Source organism: Macrotis lagotis, chromosome 7 (genome assembly GCF_037893015.1).
Source record: "Macrotis lagotis isolate mMagLag1 chromosome 7, bilby.v1.9.chrom.fasta, whole genome shotgun sequence".
NCBI lineage: Eukaryota > Metazoa > Chordata > Mammalia > Peramelemorphia > Peramelidae > Macrotis > Macrotis lagotis.
In genome coordinates this window covers 97,187,192-97,207,435 of record NC_133664.1, presented here as the reverse complement: position 1 = coordinate 97,207,435, position 20,244 = coordinate 97,187,192, and the positions used below count along the sequence as shown (strand labels likewise).

Here is a 20,244-nt window from a genome sequence, read left to right as displayed (position 1 = left end):
GGAAGGGAACAAGCATTTCTGAAGTACCTAGACTTTGTTCTCATGATATGAGAACAACTGTCACTTCTTTGAGGGGAACAACCTCCTATGATGATCATAGCCCCATTAATTCATTATACCTGCAAACAATTGGGGTTTGATATCAGTTCATCTTTTTTTTGTGTAATTCGCTAAAGATACCTTGATATGATCTTATTCTTAAGTCATTTTGTAATATATTTAATAATCTAACTCATGTTGAAAAAATCAAATCCTTTAAGTTTATGCATAATTCCTTACTAAGTTTTGTGATATCAAAAGAATATTTAGCTATTTATAAAACATATTTTGGTTAAAAAAATATAAAAATAAAGGTGACCATGAAATGTATGTCTTTAGTGTGTGTGTGTGTGTGTGTGTGTGTGCGTGTGCGTGCACGCGCACGCACGCGTGTCCCCATCCATGCCTTTGGAAAATAGGGGTTGGGGAGGGTTGTTTTTTGTCTTTTTGCTAGGCAATGGGGTTAAGTGACTTGCCCAAGGTCACACAGCTAGGGTAATTAGTAAGTGTCTGAGGTCAAATTTGAACTCGGGTCCTCCTGACTCCAGGGCCGGTACTCTAGTCATTGTACCACCTAGCTGCCTCAGGAAAATAAGATTGTTTAGGATATTATTCACAGTGAATCATTGAAAATGCTAGAGATTTATCTGTTAGCAAAATTGTGATATTTGATGGCATTTCACATTCTCTTTTACATAGATTTGTTCCTATTCTTACAGTTGGACTCTAAAACATTTCTCTATCCTAAACTAGCCATTTTGATAACTTCAATTCAAACTCAGTATAGAAATTAGTTTCTTTGAACTATGCTTTATATTTTTGTCAAAAATTTAAATTTCTTCTCTTTCTGTTGTTTTGATGAATCTTCAAAGGCATCTACATTCCAGATGGCAATCTTACTGCAATACAACACAGAAGATGCCTACACTGTACAGCAGTTAACAGACAGCACGCAAATAAAAATGGTATTGTCCTCATTCTGCAAAAGTTTTACATCATATGCATCCTAAGCATGTTAATGGTTTCTTTGCTGTAGATAATATGTAAAAGATGTTACAGGTGGTGGTAGGTTCCTTTAGACCCTGCTACTGTGGGAGACTGAATGCCAGATTACTTGATTTTGGAAGTTCTTAACTCCAGTAAGCACAAAACTACTTTGGGTCCATTCTAAATCTGTTACACCCTTAAGGACCTGGGAGCCAGAGGGTCACCAGACTGCATAGGAAGGGAGAAACCAGGCCAGCCAAAAAACAGAACAGGTTAAAGCTTTCAGTCATTACTGGGATCAGACTATTCTATTTCCATCCTCAGCAAGATGGTAGGAAGAGTGTAGTTCTGACAACTTCTGGGTTTAAGTAATGCTCTTGAGATGTTGACCATCCCACCCCCTTTAGACTTTTTTTCTAAATCACATTTTCTATTTTTTTTCTTTTTTGTTTAATAATTTTCCTTCTGTTTTTATACTTAGCTTTTTACAACTCTTTCCATGAGGGAAAATTGGCAAATCCTTAAAAAAAAAAAAGAAAGAAAAATGTTTTAAATCTGCAGCCTTGTAGTAGTATTTCCCTCTAGAACTGAATGTCTTTTTTTAATGTGGAACATTTGAACTGACCCCCATCTCTTTAACCCAGATAAGCATTATTCTTTAATATTCACACTTAGTTTACTAATGCTATTTATTTGTGCATATTTGTATAATCTAAATATGCTTTTTAATCTACAGTTAGTCAACATATTTTTTTAGACATTTAACTGTGCCCCAGAGTAAGGCAGTAGACATGAAAAGCAGTCAGTTCCCATCAGGAACTTATCTGGTAATGAGGCAGATGATGAATGCAGAGTAGATGGGAGCTAATATCTGAGGAGGCCTCTTGTAGAAAATGGTATTTAAGCTTAGTCTTGAAGGAAACCAAGGAGATGTGAAAGAAGGAAGTGAAGAGAGGGTGGAGGTAGGGAGTCAGTCAGCCAGTGCCAAGACATGGATGAGGACCAGCAGGTACCCATACAAATGATTGCAGAGTGGATAGGTAGGAGGGGGCTGGGCTAGAAGATGCTTAAAAGTGCCCACAGGACTGGCTACTTGATTTTAGAAGTCCTAGGGAGGGGTATGCAGTGAGGAACGAGGGAGAAGGCACGTAAGGAAGTCTTGGTAAACAACTCCAGATTCTTCAGTAATGAGATGAGATCTTCAGCAGAGAGGGTGGTACACAATGTTAGCTGTCAACACTACAGTTACAGGTAGATTGCTGCTCTGCATCTATGGAAGAAATGTTCGTATTGAAGGTTCCCACACAAATGAAATCACAAGTCTGATTTTTAATTTTAGTAGATGATTAAAAAGTCCTACTTGTAATAACCTTGGTTTTTGAAACTTTTATCTTCTGAAATCCATCCAACCTTTTAGAGACTCATCATAGTGATATTGGTTGCTAAGTTAACCAAGATGCAAAGGGGGACTGTGATCTGAATCAGTTGAATTAGGCTGTAAAAGTCATGAGTACTTAAAATATGTGACTATAATGATATTTATCTCTATTTTTCTGTATATTGACAAGTTAGAGGTTATTCTCTATAGGTCATATTCCCAGTTACTGGGTTATACTTTTTATTCAAATGAATGTATTCAAAACTTCCTTTTATATGTTATAGTTAGTTTCCTGCCCACAAAAGATATTTTATCTTCACTACACTGTACAGCAGTTAACAGACAGCATGCAAATAAAAATGGTATTGTCCTCATTTCCCAAAAGTTTTACGTCATATCCATCCTAGGCGTGTTAATGGTTTCTTTGCTGTAAATAATATGGAAAAGATGTTACTAACAAGAAGGAGGTGTCTAGTTAATGACTATGGGTTGCCCACACTTGATACAACTTATAGGATGTCAGTACATGGACAGTAAATACTTTAAAAAGTCCATAAAACTATGATCAGGGTTGTCTGTAGCCACTTTTCAGAAATAATATCTTTCAAAAAGTTTCATGGAGCCACTTAAGGTTGTAGTTCTAAATATTCAGTGTCCCAATCTTAGGGGTTAGCATGTCATATTTTCCCTTGGATACTTGTATTATAATTATTTTGGTGTCTGGTTGTAGTCTTCCAATCGCAAATATTAATTTTTCACATAGACCTTGGTTATTCTTTTTAAAGAAAAATGCACTAGGATTAACTCTTTCTTTTCTTTGTAATCACAGGATATTTTGGCACAAGTTCTACAGATTTTATTGAAGTCAAAGTTATTGGTATGTCTTAATTTTTTTGACACTGTTAGAGGAAATCATCTTATTAAATGCATAGTAATTGTTGTTTTCTTATAGGTTTTGGAAGATGAAAATGCAAATGTTGATGAGGTGGAATTGAAGCCAGATACCTTAATAAAATTATTCCTTGGTTATAAAAAGTAAGGAAAATTGAACATAAGTAGATAATAAAATAACATTTTTTCCTAAAATTTCTAATATATACTTATAAAAACCTTATTATATATTTTGAATTTTCTTTAGACATTTTTCTTGGTATAAACCCCCCCCCCCTGAAATAATTGTTCTGGACTAGAAATGAGATATCTTTTTTCCCCCCCTAAGAGTGAAAGAAGTGCATTTTTTTCTCGAATTATAAAATAATTCTAGAAAGTTGTTTTTTTATTTTATGTTATTTTACTTTATCAACTAGAGAGTAACCTTACATGTAGTCCTTTGTTAACAGCCCAATTAATTATGCAAGAAATTAGGAAAGTGTTCTCATCTGCTTCTTAAATATATATATATATATATATATATTTAGCCAATGATTGTGTGTGTGTGTGTGTGTGTGTGTGTGTGTGTGTGTGTATAAACTATCATTGGCTATCAGTCTGACCTTGGGCAAGTCACTTCTTGTACCTCTACTTTGCTTCCTCAACTGTAATAGAAAGGGGTGACCTCTTTAATTCTTTGTTCTGTACGTTCATATGGTCTTTTTAATGATTCTTCTGTTCTTGAAAACCACCCAAAAGTATGCTAATTGTTTACTGCATGTGATTGGTTTAAGAAATAGACATTTTGTCCTACTATGAACAAAGTCTTATTGCAATGCAACATTTCCACAAAGCTCTAACTTGTGCACAAAGACAAATCATTAAAGTATAGTATTAAACTTGGGTAGATAGAGTAGTTTTACTAGCATATGTGTGGTGTGGCCTTATTTCAAGTCAAAAATGCTAGCTATCTGACTGTGATTATTATCCATATAAATGAAATTCAGATTATACTTGCCTTTCTATTAACAAATGAAAATAAGAGACACAAAAAGTAAATTGAATTTCTGCCTTGGCTTTGGTAATTCTTTGAATAATCATTTATTTCTGCCAGTGTACTTTTTGGAAGCTGAAAATATCTCCATTTAAACATTGCAAATTAAAAATAGTCTATTTGTTATTTGGAATTTTGATAATTTTCAAATGAAACCAATTACCTCTCTGCTTAATTTTCTTGATAGTAAGAAATTGAGGGTTAACATCAATGTGCCAATGAAGACAGAACAGAAACAAGAACAAGAAACTACACATAAAAATATAGAGGAAGACCGGAAACTGTTGATTCAGGTGACATACCATTATGTAGCTGTTTAAATGAGTCTTTATTTGCAAATCTTAGTCAATATAAGTTGATAAATGAGTTCTTTTATATTAAGACAGCTGTTGTAATGGATAATAGACTTAAAATTGAGCTATCTACTCTTTGAAGATCTCCGTTATGTCAATGAGCAGTCTGACATGACATTTTTCCCCCAAAGAGTTGAAAACCAATTCAGCAGCATATCTAAAGACTTCTTTTTAAATACATTTTTATTATGGGAGTACTTTAATCCTCTATATGTGCTTTTGGTGTGTCTTTTTAATTGTGACTATTTCATTATGGAAAGGTAATTATTTAAGTTACTTATTTGGGAACAATGTGATTTTTTTTTAAAAAAAGTTTTTGTTCTTTGAATTAGTCTGTTTCTTGTTTTTTTCTTTTTTTTTTTGCTTATTTTGAATCATAGTGAACCAAAATAATTGATCTAGATTTCAAAAACAAATGGCCTTTTACATTATAATGTTCGTTTGAATTAGATGAATTTCCAGAGCTAAATCACCCTTTCTGTGGCCATTGATAGTTAATGAGTGCTCCCATAAACTTCATAAAATGGAAATCAAACTTATAAACTAATTTGGGTGAGATTCCTTTTTTTTTTAAGTGTAGTATCTGGCATTATAAATATCTTTTTTCCCTGCTTGTTTATGTAGGCTGCTATTGTGCGGATTATGAAAATGAGGAAGGTCCTAAAACACCAGCAATTGCTTGGAGAAGTATTAACTCAGTTGTCCTCAAGATTCAAACCCCGGGTGCCAGTAATTAAGGTAAAACAATTTCTTATAGCTGTATTTAACATAATTATTAAAGTGGGGGGGGGGGGACGTGAGAATTGTAGTGAGTTGGAAAAGAGACAAAGTTGGCTATTTCTAAAGCTCCATTGGGTAGTTGCTAAGTTCTGTAGGAGTAGTGACTATTAGGATAGTTTCTTATCAAAGCATTCATTGTTGCTGTGTATTTTTATTTCGATAAGCTGTCTATCTTTCTAAACCCTGACCTACCATAGCTCCCTCTGAGGTTGTCATAAGTCACTTAGCTGAGTGCAAGGCCAATTTTACCTCTTCTTTAACAGTCTGCCATGCTTGTTTATAATTAAGTAATTTAGTAGTGACTTAGATCTTGAACCCAGTAAAGACCCTTTCCAAAAGAACTTGACTTCTTGAAGGGAAAGATTCCTTTTGCCCAAATTTTGGTTGATCACAACTTACATGAAGGAATCTCTATCAGGTAGTGAAGGAACAAATAGTTGGAAGAAAAGGCAACAAACAGAAAGGAATCTGAGTAAGGTATATCAGAGCTGAGAATGGAAAAGAACAAGGGGTCACTTATTTTTGAGAAGGATTTTCTCCATGGAATGTATGAAATCATTACCTAAGTAGATTATAAATCTAGAATCTTGGAGCTAGAAACTTGTTCAAATTGCAGAATTAATCTAAACATAGTGACTTTGGTTCTCTTGGCAGCAGTAGCATATTGGTTTTATTCTTTGGTTTTGAATAAATTGATTTTTTTCTCCCTTCTTCCTCATTAAAAAATAAACATACAGAAATGCATTGACATTCTCATTGAGAAAGAATACTTGGAGCGTGTTGATGGTGAAAAGGACACCTACAGTTACTTGGCTTAACCTTTTTAGCAGTTGTCTATGGCGACACTCAGCAAATAGTAACATAATGGAAACAATGGAAACAACTGAACTTCCTTGCAGCCAGGCTGCTGCCATGTGGACTTCCCTTGTCAAACCTGAGACCAAGACCTTCATCAGCCAGGTGGCTCAGATTTACATTGGAACTGCTCAGGATCGATACATTTCAAGGATGTAAATATGGACACCGATGCCATCTAACCTAATTTAAGAACAGAGAGGATTCAAACCTTCAGTGCTGAGGGTTGCATGCTACTGCATTTAAATCAATACATTGGCTATATGATTAACAGCTGCCTTCATAGGCAGCCTTTATAACGTTGGCAGCACTTTGAGAGCGAGTCTGAATGGACCCATGTGTAATCTGCTATGAACAACCATTTGTATAGTGTGTTTCATTTTTTAATGTGTGAAAATAAAAACAAATTAAAAGATTTCTGTACAAGTTGCATTTGGTTTGTCGTTTTAAAGTTTCACTACTTTCTATATGTAAATAAAAGGTATAATGAATATGCAAAATTTAACAATCTTATTATTCTCTTTCCTTTTAGTGTCCTTCTGCTGTCTGTCTGAAAAAGGTTAATCCTGTGAACAGAAAATTTAGTGTTTTAATCCAGGCCACACTATTTGTTGTTTTATTTCTAAAAATTATTTCTAGGACATTTCCATTTCTTCTCTTTTACCCCGTCTAGTCCCAATGCTGCCTTTTATGGGTATGAAGACTAAATTTGTTTCCAAATAAGTTTGACCAACATCAAATTAACTGATGTCTTTCAAATCTTCATTATGTGCATACTGAGCTATCTGCATTGTGAGTCTGGTGTATTCCCTAGGACTGCTCGCTTGTGATTTCCTTTCCCCCTTGCCAGCCTGACTGACTTTGTTCACATTATCTTTCTTTTGTCACCTAAAAAGGGAGAAAAAAAGATTAATCTATTTGCTCTTCCACTACCCTTGAATGTGGAATTCTGTTTTCTGTAGGCAATTCTTGTTTCTTTAGCTTGTGTTCTCATTTTGTAAAAGATTATATCTACCCTCCTTCCCTTTGCCAGAGTTGTAAATGGTGCTGTTCATACAATTGTTTGAAGAGTAAGGTTGTATCCCTGTAAGTTATCTTATTTTTTTTTAAGGATTTTGCAAGGCAAATGGGGGGGGGGGGGGTTAAGTGGCTTGCCTATAAGTGTCTGAGGTTGGATTTGATTTCAGGGTCAGTATGCCCTTATCTTCTTAATCTGAGTTTAACTGCCTCTTAGTTAAAAGACTAGGAGAGTCAATATTAAAAAGTATTCTGTTCCTTTAAGAGCCTGGAAACAGCCTGCTCACCTCACTTCAGCCAATGAACAGCCAAAAGACATGCTGAAAATTTCTTAAACCTAAGTGGCAGAATAATTGTTACTCTGCCTTGATTGATAATTGTTGCTTCCTCAGTTTTCCTGTACCAGTGAAATCACTGTTCTGTACCTGAATCTTTTTTTTACTGTTCCCAACATTGAACTCACATTGGATGAGGAACTAAAGGTTACATTTCAAGGTCCAGTGTACCAAGAAAATAAAATACCCCATGCCCACTAATCTGAGATGCGATTGCCTTCAAATTTCCTGCCCTCACTCTATTTCAGTCGTTAGTATAGAAACGCCTCTTAAGTTTATGCTAAGGAAGGAAAACTTAACCACCATAATGTAGATTTACCAGAAATTGCCCTTTTATGGTTTTTAAATGGCAGTTTTGTCATATTTAATCATACAAGTTTAATGAGCCCTATGAATAATGAAAATAACTGATTTTTAGGTATTTTGCTGACAGATTGTGAATTTCCCCAGATGGATAAGAAATTTTGTTAATTCAGGAATCAGCAATATGTTTGGCTAAGTTTATAAGTAGAAATAACAATTCAAATACAACATACCTCTTTGAAATGCTTATATTTTCCATTGAAAGTTATTCATAGTAATTTATAAATGAAAGATCAACCTTTGCTATTTTGGTGTCATTTTATGCAAACCAATTAGCATACCCAACCCATATCTTTTTCAGCTCCAAGATGGAGATATTTGTGTTGCCTACTTCACAGGATGAATGTGAATGAACGTGAAGAGTGAAACTAGAAATTGCTGCTATTTTATCCTTTAAGAAAAACTATCCATCCTAACCAGTAGATGAAAGAATTAGGAGTTGGTCTAATTCCCATCGTACTTTAGTCCTCTCTCCTGAGTTGTCATTTCATCCTCCTTGTCAGACCAGGGAAGAAGACAGCTGATGAGTAGTTTCTAGCCTCTCTCAATCTTAATGCAATGGTGTTGAGTAGGCTCTGATCTTCCTTGAAAATGAAATACTGTACAAAGGACAGCTAACTAATAATAGCAATCTTATCACTACCCTGAAAAGTAATTTTTGCTAGGAGTATAAGGTTAAACAAATAAAACTTGTGCCAAGGCAAAGTAGACCCAGCCCCTGAGTCATTCAAAGCTCCCAGAGAGGCAAGGTATATTAAAAGAATTACTTGTAGTAATGCTTTTTCCTGAACCAATGTCTGATGAGACTATTTTGTTTAAAACTCCTCCCTCTCCATTTTAAGAAGTATAATGTGGTACCAGAAAAGCAACCCCTAATGCCATTGGGATCTAAGACCTCTTCATCAAAAACTGTCAGCTGCATTTCTTAGAAGAATTTAATAGTCCTCCAAGAAAAATGTAAATGATACTGAAATCCTTTTAGCCCCAAACTTCCTCTAATTTGTTGAGCTGGTTTCATTATTAAAGTCAAAGAACAAACTGCTAGAGCAGAGTTCCAAAACCCATAGAAGTGAGGCTAGGAATGCATTGGATTAGTTTTTACACATTTTAAAACTCAAGGTCCTTAAAGCCATATTTCATACTGTACCTTATGTCTGATTCTCTACCTGTTGAATTCCTATCCATCCCTTAAAGATTTCTCCACACCATTTTTTGAATTCCCTCAAATGACATTTCTGTGAAAACTTAATACTCTTAGGTAATAGTGGAAATCAGTTTCTCAAAATACATTTGCAATTGTGAACTGCTTATTATTAGTTGGAGAGTAGAAAAAGAAAGCTGATCTTGCACCTTCACAGCACTATAATTTTAACAGAAAAAAAGGAGTTTCTTCAACATCGTTTTACAAAGTCACTCAGATATCAAGACTTTAACCATATCCTTAGCAAGTCCCAAGTAAATCGTTTATTCACAATGAGAAAACAAAATTAAGAATGTTCAGTTAGAGAATGAGATGCATGCCTGAACGATGACAGGTGAGCTCAATAAATTCATTATCACAATTATATTTTTAATATTTACTGTTTAATATCTAAACAGATTTATTTCTCTTCAGTGGGGAGGAAAGCAAAAGAAGACCAAGCAACATCCTGAACTACTTGTCAAGTCATCTGGCTTTGCCACAAACCTTGTTATGGAATGAATCTATCCCTAATAAGGAAAAAAGCCTATGAGGAAGAAGTTTGGATTAAAAAACTACAAAGGTAAAAATTTGGAAATTAACCCTAAGTAATTGGGGGGGGGGTGAACTTGGAGACCATGTCCTTCCATGATTGACTGAAGCTGCCAGAGAACTGAAGAGGAAGGACCCATTTGCCGGAACTTGGAGAACACAAAAAAGCTAAATGGCCTGTATTTTTAATAGGTTTGACTTCTTTCCCTTGATTTTGCCTCCATACTTTTTAAAGAAAAAGAAAAATTGATTTGGAGTTCTCCATGTGCCTAGGTAAGGGAGATGGATCAGATAAACCCCAAGTTCCCTCCTGTTCTAAATCTTCCCTTCCTGGATGTCTGGTCATTTTGAAAATTAGCTATAGCTAATTGGCTATTGGTCTGAAGGTTTTGTCTATGTTGAATCACTATATCTAGCAAAGTATTAATTATAGCAATTTTCCATGTAAAATTCCTGAAATTGTATGGAGGCCTTATTGAATATCCTTGAAAGAAACTAGGTAGAACTTTGGTGTTGTCGAGAAGATCATAGCAGGATATGTTACTGTCTCTTACTGTCTCATTTTTAAAAGGGAGGCAGGCAGTCTTGGCTTATTATCCAAAGAAACAAATTTATTAAAATAGTATTTAATAACAAATGTTTGACCAAAGGCACATGTAAGGACATTCACACTGTTGCAATTTGTTGGGTGGGTCTTCAACCATTTGGAATAGTTAGGATCTGATATTCTTTGTTATTAGAGTGCCAGTGTAATCTTACTGTGAATTGTTACCAAGTTTTAATCATTAGTTTTAAAAGGTTCCTCTTTACCCAGAATGAAAAGTATTTACCAGAACTTTCAGACTCATCATCTTCTGATACTTCATTTCAGTTTAGTTGTTCCTGACACTGATGTTTTTAAAAGCTTGGGATACACAATATATCCATGAAAATTAAAGAGTAAGTCCTAGTGATGATGCCATAGGGACAAAATGTACATCTGCAACCTTCTGACCCAGCATTTGATAAAGTTTGTTCTAAAACTTTAAGATTACTATGAGACGTTCTAATTTAGACAAAATTAGAAAATTAGAACTGATCTCTCCAGGCCCTATATGTACAGGATTAATTGGTGAATGTAAAGACATTGGGTGGGAGAGAATCATTCCAAACCTGTGATGCAGTCAGAATACACCAGATGGCGCTCCAAATCATTTCCCCAAAATAACGAGGTTTACCCAAGTTCTTACTAATGTCATCAATTTGGCCATTCGAAAACACTTTATCTTTTATTTCAGGAGGAAGAAGGGGCAAGTTGGCTCTTTGTGGGACAAAACAAAGGAATATATTGAGATGATAAAACAAACTCTGTCTAATCCTAAGAGAAAACTTAGGTGGGCTTGCTTTATGTGTAAGTGTTCATTTACTACTGTGATTTTCAGCCTCCCCGACAGAGAACTAGAGATACAAGATAAATATGAAATAGTCAAGAGGGAAGGCACTGAGATTCCATATGTAACAGGTGAAGAGAGAGCGCAGGAATGGGAGGGACTCCCAGAGAAGATGCTGAGAGATGAAACGGCCAGTGTCACTGTATCCAGGAGTAAGGTGTTAGAAGACTTGGGGTGGGTGTGAAGCTTTAAAAGGCTTTGAACACCAAGTAATTTGTTTTTTTCTATTTGATCACAGAGGTAATAATAGGAACTCAGTGGAGGTTATTTGTTGACGTTATTATCTGCCATGCTCGGACCTGCATTTTAACTTTAATCACTTTGTGGAAGATGTAAGGCAGAGTCTTGAGACAGACTATTACAGTAGTCTAGGGTGATGGCAATGTCAAAGGGGGTGTGTAAAGCCCTTGGCAACTGGGAAGGTTGATGGTCTGGGGAATTGGAAGGATACTTCCTCACATAGAAGATACGAGGGGGCAAGGTTTAGAATGAATTGTTTTAGAGCTAAAGATATGTGTGTGTGTGCTGGACATACAGTTTGAGACTAGAGCTGAGCCACACCCATAGAGGGAGATAAAGCAAATCCAGAAAATACCACTTTGGAGAGAGGAATTTCAGTCCTTTGTGCTTTAAATTGCTTGTTATCCCTTTAACGAAATTATTAAAAGATTGAAACAAGGCAGGTTTCTACTTCCAAATTGAGCATCTTCACCCAGAAAGACACTAAAGTATTAGTAATTGGTGAACAGAGTTTTAAATATTTTAATTTGAAGATTCAAGAGGAAAGAAAGACAACAGTGAATTTTAAAGACTGAAACGTAAGGCTTTTCCTGGTTAAAATTATGTGATAAATTGGCAACAAAGAGAAGTTCAAGTATCCTTTATTCAAGGTTGAAAAATGTACCACACTGCATTATTGCAAAAGTTCACTGGTACAAAACACTTTGCAGCTGGTGAGAAGGCAATAAAAAGTTGATTTTTAAACTCATTACTATAAATTACTCTTACAGTACTTTGCAAGTTCAGAATTTCAAATTGCATTTTATTTTTCTAAAATTGCCCACAGTACTAGAAATTCCTGAAAATAAGGCAGCTGTTTTAAAGAGGAGGTAGCTGATGATATCAAGGGATTTCCATTTCTCGTTCAATGCCCACATACTTAAGGGCATCAGCCTGGCTATATCTGAAACAAAGTTAGAAAAGAATTATTTAGATAATCTAAAATATCTAAAAGAATATGAACCTTTCAATACTTTCATCTCCTTAGGCTACTTTTTTTGCCTTAGACAATAAGAAGAATGTGCCCCAGTTGTGGTTTGAGTTTACTTGAAGTCTTTGACCTCACCATTGGGATATTTTAAAAAGTGGACATTTTAATAAATAGTTCTCTTCCCCTTCCAGTTCCATTTTAGTCATTTGCATATTTTACTGTATATATAGAGAGACTGTCTCTCTCTACTGGGGTTTCAAAAAATACTGAGCAGTCAGGGATAATTTCTTCCAAGCACCCCCAAGTCAGAACAAGGAGAAATGAAAAAAAAAGCCTTGTGCTTTTAGCTACTAGCTCAGGATTGCATTAAGAAAAACTCAATGGTCACACTAGAAAAATGCATTTTACCAACCTGTAGTCAAAAAACAGCTCTTCACCAGTCTGGATGGCTCTCTTAGCAAAAATACCTATCCTGTGATCACCGTTAACCATCATAACTGGAAAAAGATACACAGACTCACATCAGCGAGGAGTTAGTAAGGGAATAGCACAGTCACAGGATGGTTAATGATTCATTAATACTAAATTAATTAAACTTTTAAAAATAAGATTTAATTGACAAGTACTCCTAGGCATATAAAGAAGTCTCTATGGCTAGAGTGACTTAGTATCTTATCTAACTGAATTGGTACCTACCTTTTGCATAGCAGTTGGGATTTACTGAATGATTTGCAAAACGAATTTTGTTACCCTTGCGGGTTGCATCCACTACAAAATCTATAAAAGATAAATAAGTTTTTTCAACAAATAATTTTAAATACACAATTCCATTTTAATCAGATTTGTTTTAAGGATCAAAAATAATAAAAACATTCATTTCAAATCCAGTCTCAGAAAATTAAAAAAAAAATCACTTAACTCCACCCCCCACAAAAAATAAAGTATTGTAAAAATTCAGTCATGTCTGTGCCTATAGGGGCAATGATGGTTTTCGTCCTTCATTCTCAGAGGACTAAAACGATATCCCTATGTTAAAATCTAGTCAATCAGTACAAAATTGGATGAGGCACAAAATAAAATAGGGCATAGGAAGCCACCTTTTATAAACATACCATTATTCAAGTTGAAGAGAAAGCTGCACATGTACTTATCATAAACTTTTCCTCTTCTGTCTGCCTCATCCTGAGAAATAATCTGAAAGGAAAAACAGAAAAGATCACCCCCTGTCCCTTTTCATCTTGCAACCCCACAATTTTTCCCTATTTCCTTTGCTCCTTGGTGCTGAAATGATGATGATGGACTTTCCCCTGGACCCAGACCCCTGCTATGAATTTGAAAGTCAAATTACTCTTAGTCTAATTCATTCCTAAAAAGCTCCCTAGATTTACTGAATTTGAAGTCCCATCTTGGCAGCAGCAAAACAAATGATTTGTAGTCTGGATATTCCCTGGCCCTGCCTTACTGGACTTTATCCCTGTCATAAAACTAATCCATAACTTGCCTTACCTCACCACAGTATTCAGAGATGAATTCATTCTTTTGCACAGGATCTTTGATGAAAATTCCCCAACCTGCCACATCAGATGGTGCCAGCAATAAATGCTAAAAAAGAAACCAGAGATGCATAATCAAAACAGGAAAGCTCAAATGCCTCAACATCATAATTATTACCCTCCCATGCCCAAGCTTGGAGGAGAGTACTGACATGCCCAGTGAAGTGTGAACCCATCTAAGTCCTTGGACTAGACTTTCTGAAGCAAGAAAGGGACCTCTCAGTTGTTTTGATTATCAAAAATAACAAAAGGAAATCATCTTTAAGTGGCCATAAGTCTTGCCCACTTTGAAACCACCCTAATGCCTAAATTACTTGACAGATAATAAAGTCAAGAGGGATATAAAGGTGATATCCTAAATGATGATATAAGGAGCATTAAAGAAACAATTTAAAGGGATACATTTAAAAAATTACTGGGAGAAAAAAATCTTTAAATTTCTTAGACCATTACGGTCTTGTTTTTTCCCCTTCTGCCTAAATCGAATTATCTGCTTGATCCAAGCTGAGTCTCTTGATCACCCACCTCTGATAATCTGGTGAAACCAATGTACATTTAAAAAGAAATTGTACATATCAATCTGAAATAGACTGTTTTTAATCCTAATAATAGTGATTATATCACAATTCCCCCTAGTTCTCTAGACTTATAAACTCTTCTCTACTAGACATCAACTGAGCCAATTATTCTTGTCTTCTCTGCAGTCATTTCTTCATCTTTGTCAACAGAATACTGATTTACAAAAACTATCTAAAAGATTTTAAAGGATCTCCTACATGAACTTCATATTCTATATATCTTTTTTCCTAGAATTTTCTTAATTCCCTTCAAATCTAACTTTTCTTTAACTCCAATCTAAACTTATCTAAAACACTGATCTATTCAAGAAACACCAACTCCTTAAAAAAACAGCAAATTCAGATTTTGGCAAGCTGGACCTTCCTTGTGTTTCTATGATTTTGCTCATGAATTTAGAACAAAACAGCAAACCTGGAACAAACTGCTGCCAACTGTACCTGAAAAGTAGCCTCTTCTGTGAAACCCTCTTAAGGAACACCATTCACATAATAATCTTCCTTTACCTCAACCAAATGTATACACATTGTCCTGCCACATAAAGCTACATAGAATAAAAACAAAAATCCCAGTTGTTACTGATTTCCTACTTAACTCTTATCCCCGAGATTGATTTATGTAGCTCAACTCTTTGAGAAAGTCATCTATAATCAATCAATACCTCCATTTCCAGCAATTAGCACACCTATCAGGTGCTTTATAAGGGCTAGGTGATTGAAAGTAAACTGACAGTCAATAAATGAAATTTATCCATATTACTTTGCCTTCTCCTGAGAGTTGAAGGTACAAGCGTACTTAGGTACACTTTCCCTTGAATCTAAAATAGCTCAACTATTAATTATACAAACAAATACCACTAAATCCCGGAAGAGAGATAAAAGAAGATCGTTTGGAAGTTGAAGTATGTAGCTAAAGGAAATTTGGCATGTTCTGAATACCACAAAGTACAACCACCTTCAGAGCCCCCAAAATTACCCAAGCAAGGGGGTATCTTCAGCAATTTCAACAAAAACAGACAATGATAACTAGAATTCACAAATGCATGTTGTAGGGGCAGCTAGGTGGCGCAGTGAATAGAGCCTTGGAGTCAGGAGTACCTGGGTTCAAATCCAACCTCAGACACTTAATAATGACCTAGCTGTGTGGCCTTGGGCAAGCCACTTAACCCCACTGCCTTGAAAAATCTAAAAAAAATTTTAAAAAGCATGTTGTAATCAAATATTCAAAAGATCAAAATAGAAGTTGAAGGATAAAGCCAATAGAATACTGATAATGACCAGTGGTTTATGGTTTTTCCTTCACCTCATGCCTGCTTTACCTTTTTGGATCCTCTCTGAATACTGCAGTTCTTACAGGATACATTTTTACTGTCCCAGTGATCAGCAGCTCCACATGTCAGACAGAGGTCTGGATCACACTCACGGACAGCCAGATAGCACGGGCACTGTTTAGTGTTGCATTGTGCTTTACAACGGCACCCAGGGAATCGGTTTTGGCCTTCAGAGAGGATGGGAAAAGTAGAAAGACATGTTAGTACAGAACAAGAACAATTTCTTTATGAGGAACTATTTATGTATATGTGGCTCCACAAAATATATTAATTCCTTTTGAATTCTAAAGACAAAGAAAAATAATTCCTTAACAATTACATTTGAATGTTCTACATCTTATATTTGTTTTTTGTTGAGTTTTTCCCTGTTTTTCTAACACTATACCAGCTTTATGATGTTCTTAATGGTCAAGGGAGGAGGAAAAAAAAGAAAGGCCCCTTCTTTTCAAGACAGGTTTGCCCAGCATGCAAAATGGCATTAGAAGCTCAATGTTCCTTAAGTGAGATTTTCCTGAAGATGACCTCATGAATAAACTTTAAAAAGTGTAAAAATACATACTTTTATTAAAAATTAGGACTCAGTAAATGCTTCAGATTCTCTTACTAAAAAATGTATTTGATGCTCATCCTATTACAATGGGCATGATAGTGCACAAGGATAACATACTTACATTCTGAGCTACACTGACAAAACTTCTCACAAAAGTTTTGAGCAATCACGCATGGGCAAGAACTGTCACAAGGCTGACGTGGATGATCACAGGGTTGATAGTTGTAAACATGGTTAGAGGAGCCATCTGAATAAAGATATTAGTATGAAAAGCAATTGAGCCAGGGAACTGTAAAACTATTATGTATAATTATCAAGTGGAAATCTTCCCTCTATCCTCTGCAGCTTAGCTGGATTTTCTTTACTGTATTTACAATGTTACACGTATCCTGTTTACAAAGTGATGGCAAAAATTAGGAAATGTTAATATTTCCCAACCCCCATGAACTCAGAAGCATTAATTTGTCTACCACATCTCAGCCATTTTTCCAAAGCAATTTCCCTTTAATACAAGCACTGCCTCTCTCTCCATCCCATTAGTTTAGATTATGGGAAATACAGTAGGGTAGGGTAGTATCTAAAGGATTATAACTAGCTCCCTTCAATTTTTGTTTTCTTTAATAAATAGCAATATCCTAAACCCTGATAACAGTTGTGACTATGTCAGTTTGTTGTGGCACAACAGACTCCCCACGGTGAGACCCTAAAAACAATTAAAAACCAAAGTAGAAATGCTTAAATAAAGGATAAAGTTAAATGGAAAGATGCTAACCCTTTTTCAGTTGTATCTTTCTGCAATGTGCAGCCCACAACCTGCAAAAACACAAAAAAAAAACACAACACAAACACAAGAAAGTTGACAGGAGACTCCTCCTTTGCTGTAGCCGGGGAGTTACAGTTTTAACTACAAACCCAACACAAAATTACTTAAATGGAATATGTGTGACCAGACTAGCAAAACTTCAGTAAAATCAAAGTATCCATAACAGAATCATCTACATCCTAGGATCGTAAGTGCTGTTATCAAAACAACTAAGTAAGACAAGCTGACCACTGAAATAATTTTGCAAAACAATTACCACAGTAAGTAAACCCAGTGTGAAACTGAGGGGAAAAAACCAGATCACTTCCTGTGTTGCTCTGTACATCCTAGAGAATAGTCTTGAGATTTTCCAGTTTAATAACATTTTTTTTCTATTGGATTGGCAAAGTCATCTACCTTACTCATCTCTCCTCATTGTAGCTGTGGACCATGCTCTGTTACATTGTATGTTCCCCTAACTCCATCACTAATCAGTCATCATCAGAGTGCGCTACATAGGAGGACCCTGTCCACAAATGTGCTGACATCTGCTTTAGGCAAAACTGCCTTCAAAAGATTAATAAATCAAATTCTTGAGTCCTGAATTCTGTTGGCCCTATGTTTTGAGGATCATCAAAACTAACCAGTATAGAGTAATGGTGACTGCTCACTTTAATTAGCCTTTTTTTTTGTTGTTCTGCAGACACCCCAGGGGAAGTCATTTTTCATAATAAAATCATGCTAAAAATTACAATTGTTTTTCAACACTTTCAAATCCTTCAAAGTCTATATAAAGAGTTAGCAAGAACCACACAGCTTTAAAGGGAATTAGCCAATTAATAAAGTGAGAGAAATCAGACCATACATACTTCCTGATAGTAATTCAGAGTCCTAAAATGAAAAATTGAGCTTAACCTCAATAAGGAACACTAGTATGACTAGGATTGATACACATTAAATATATTATCAAAAGTCTTTACATATATATACTAAAGTAATTAACTGCCATTAAACAAATAACAGTACTGAATTTTTCATTATACTCAATAACCTACTAATGTTAATCCCACTTTCTATTTACAAAAAGTCAGTGAGAAAATTCATTTAACACAATTCTCTATATTCTAAGTCGAATGACAGTTGTACTATCTGTTGATTTTATAAAAATAGTTTCTTTTAAGTATAGTACCATGTAGTAAATGGCTATACAAAGCATTGCCATTGCAGCTGGTACTACAGACTTAGAAGAACCACCACCTCTTTATGCCCCTGCACAGAGAGAGGAGTATTAAACCTATTTGTTAATTTTCCATATTTCCTAGAGTTTTAAAACTACTTTGCAACACACTTACCGGTGTTTCCTTTTTTTCTTTCTTGGAGGCGTATCAACATCCTCAGCAGGAACTGGAGCTATAATACTAGATTCCTTTACTCTAAACTCATAGACCTGGCAAGAAATAGCAGTTAAATGGCCATGAGGCAAGTCTTACTTAGGCAGTTTGTTCCTGGTGTGGTTGTGATACTATCACAATGATAGCAGGGCTCTAAAATGCTATGCATTTAAATTTTCCACACACAGCTTTTCATTTTCCTACCTCCCAAATATGCAAAAAAAAATTTTCTAAAATTTTTTTTAATAACACTTGTGTAAAAGTTAGCATTTTTCATTAGTCTAAAATAAGAACTGAGAATAATCAAGGTAAACAGTAAATATCCTTTTAGGTGACAGCAATGACCTGCTTGGAGAAATTGTACATTTAGCCCTTCTTATTAATGATGATTTCTTACCTGTCTACATGTTTTGGTCCCAATCAACCTAGCAATGGCACAAAAATTATCATAATAAGTGCCGATCAGAACTCTGAACATTGAGGCTTCAGCACCACTCCATTCCACATTCTCAGGAGGTTCAATATTTGGCTTCATTTTTATTGGTGTTTGACACCTGGAGTTTGCCTCTGCAAAACCAAGACAAGTCATTTGACTTATATGTACCATGTCAGTAAAATTGTAGGATAAAATTATGTTTTAAAAATATATATATATTAGATGGAGCAGACAGTAAGAGAACCAAAACTTAACAGCCTTATTCTTCTAATCTTTCTGATTTGTTATTCAGTCATTTTCCAATTCTAAATGGCCTCATTTGAGATTTTTTTTCTGGCAAAGATAGTAGAGTGATTTGCCATTTCCTTCTCCAGCTCATTTTGCAGAAGAGGAAATCAAGGCAAACTGGGTTGTGTGACTTGCCCAGGATCACACAGCTGGGAAGTGTCTGAGGCCAGATTTTAAACAGGAGAAGCCACATCTTCCTGATTACAGTCCAACACTCTAACCACAACATCATCTTGCTACTCCATATCTTTGGCATCTCCCATCAAACCTCACACCAGATTTGTTAAAAGGACCCCTTAGTAGATTAATGTGAATTTCCTTTTCTTCCTTTCCTGGTGAAAAAAAGAATCAGAAGACAGAGAAAGAAAAAAGAGTCGGGATAATCTGAGATCATCAGTCCGCAAATTTTAGAGTCTGAAATTCTCAATTTGAACCAGCACAGAACAGCTTATTAAATTATTCAAGTGCTCAACCTCTAAAATTCATACAAGTTCTCTATCTATAACCCAATATATTTTAACGAAGTTATCTGGTCTTTGTGATATCAACAAAGTATGTTGATATTCAGTATTTTCAACATATAAGCTTTTTAAAAACCCTCAAAGCAAAAGTTCAAGAATTCTATCGTACCAGAAGAGCTAGAAGTTTCATCTTTCTTTTCTTCCTCCTCTTTATCATTATTCTCTCCACCTGTTTCAGTTCCAGCTTCTCTATCACTGTCCGTGTCCTTTGATTCCAGCACATTAATGGTTGGTGTGCTTGGCCTACTGTTATTATTTGGATGCCTTCCTCTTCGGCGACCTCCTGGACGCTTTGGTGGTGTCTTGATCCGTTCAGCAGTGAGAGCAGCTGCAAACTCTTTTGCCCCTTCCTTTAAAAAAAAGAAGATATAAAAATCATCTTCAAGATATATTT

At 35.4% G+C, this 20,244-nt stretch overlaps 2 protein-coding genes across 12 annotated transcripts in view; one reads left to right on the top strand and one right to left on the bottom strand.

The window, feature by feature from the left end:
* Nucleotides 1-6,731, top strand: part of CUL1 (cullin 1) — a 121,464-nt gene extending 114,733 nt beyond the window's left edge. For all 3 annotated transcript variants that reach the window (XM_074193459.1, XM_074193460.1, XM_074193461.1), the window contains exons 17-22: nucleotides 912-1,004; nucleotides 3,234-3,281; nucleotides 3,357-3,439; nucleotides 4,516-4,621; nucleotides 5,306-5,419; nucleotides 6,199-6,731. In XM_074193459.1, the coding sequence (XP_074049560.1) occupies nucleotides 912-1,004; nucleotides 3,234-3,281; nucleotides 3,357-3,439; nucleotides 4,516-4,621; nucleotides 5,306-5,419; nucleotides 6,199-6,279 (525 nt within the window). In that variant the 3' untranslated portion in view covers nucleotides 6,280-6,731. The remainder of the gene's footprint in view (nucleotides 1-911; nucleotides 1,005-3,233; nucleotides 3,282-3,356; nucleotides 3,440-4,515; nucleotides 4,622-5,305; nucleotides 5,420-6,198) is intronic.
* Nucleotides 6,732-11,930: 5,199 nt separating this feature from the next.
* The window catches only part of EZH2 (enhancer of zeste 2 polycomb repressive complex 2 subunit), a 119,260-nt gene continuing 110,946 nt past the window's right edge, over nucleotides 11,931-20,244 (bottom strand). For 3 of the 9 annotated variants that reach the window (XM_074193462.1, XM_074193465.1, XM_074193463.1), the window contains 11 exons: nucleotides 19,960-20,200; nucleotides 19,003-19,172; nucleotides 18,567-18,661; nucleotides 17,185-17,225; nucleotides 16,534-16,659; nucleotides 15,851-16,029; nucleotides 13,910-14,005; nucleotides 13,516-13,597; nucleotides 13,100-13,180; nucleotides 12,816-12,900; nucleotides 11,931-12,376 (listed from right to left, as the gene is read on the bottom strand). In XM_074193462.1, coding sequence (XP_074049563.1) covers nucleotides 12,316-12,376; nucleotides 12,816-12,900; nucleotides 13,100-13,180; nucleotides 13,516-13,597; nucleotides 13,910-14,005; nucleotides 15,851-16,029; nucleotides 16,534-16,659; nucleotides 17,185-17,225; nucleotides 18,567-18,661; nucleotides 19,003-19,172; nucleotides 19,960-20,200 — 1,257 coding nt within the window. In that variant the 3' untranslated portion in view covers nucleotides 11,931-12,315. The remainder of the gene's footprint in view (nucleotides 12,377-12,815; nucleotides 12,901-13,099; nucleotides 13,181-13,515; nucleotides 13,598-13,909; nucleotides 14,006-15,850; nucleotides 16,030-16,533; nucleotides 16,660-17,184; nucleotides 17,226-18,566; nucleotides 18,662-19,002; nucleotides 19,173-19,959; nucleotides 20,201-20,244) is intronic. The other 6 variants (XM_074193464.1, XM_074193466.1, XM_074193468.1 and 3 more) reach the window with 6 other exon arrangements.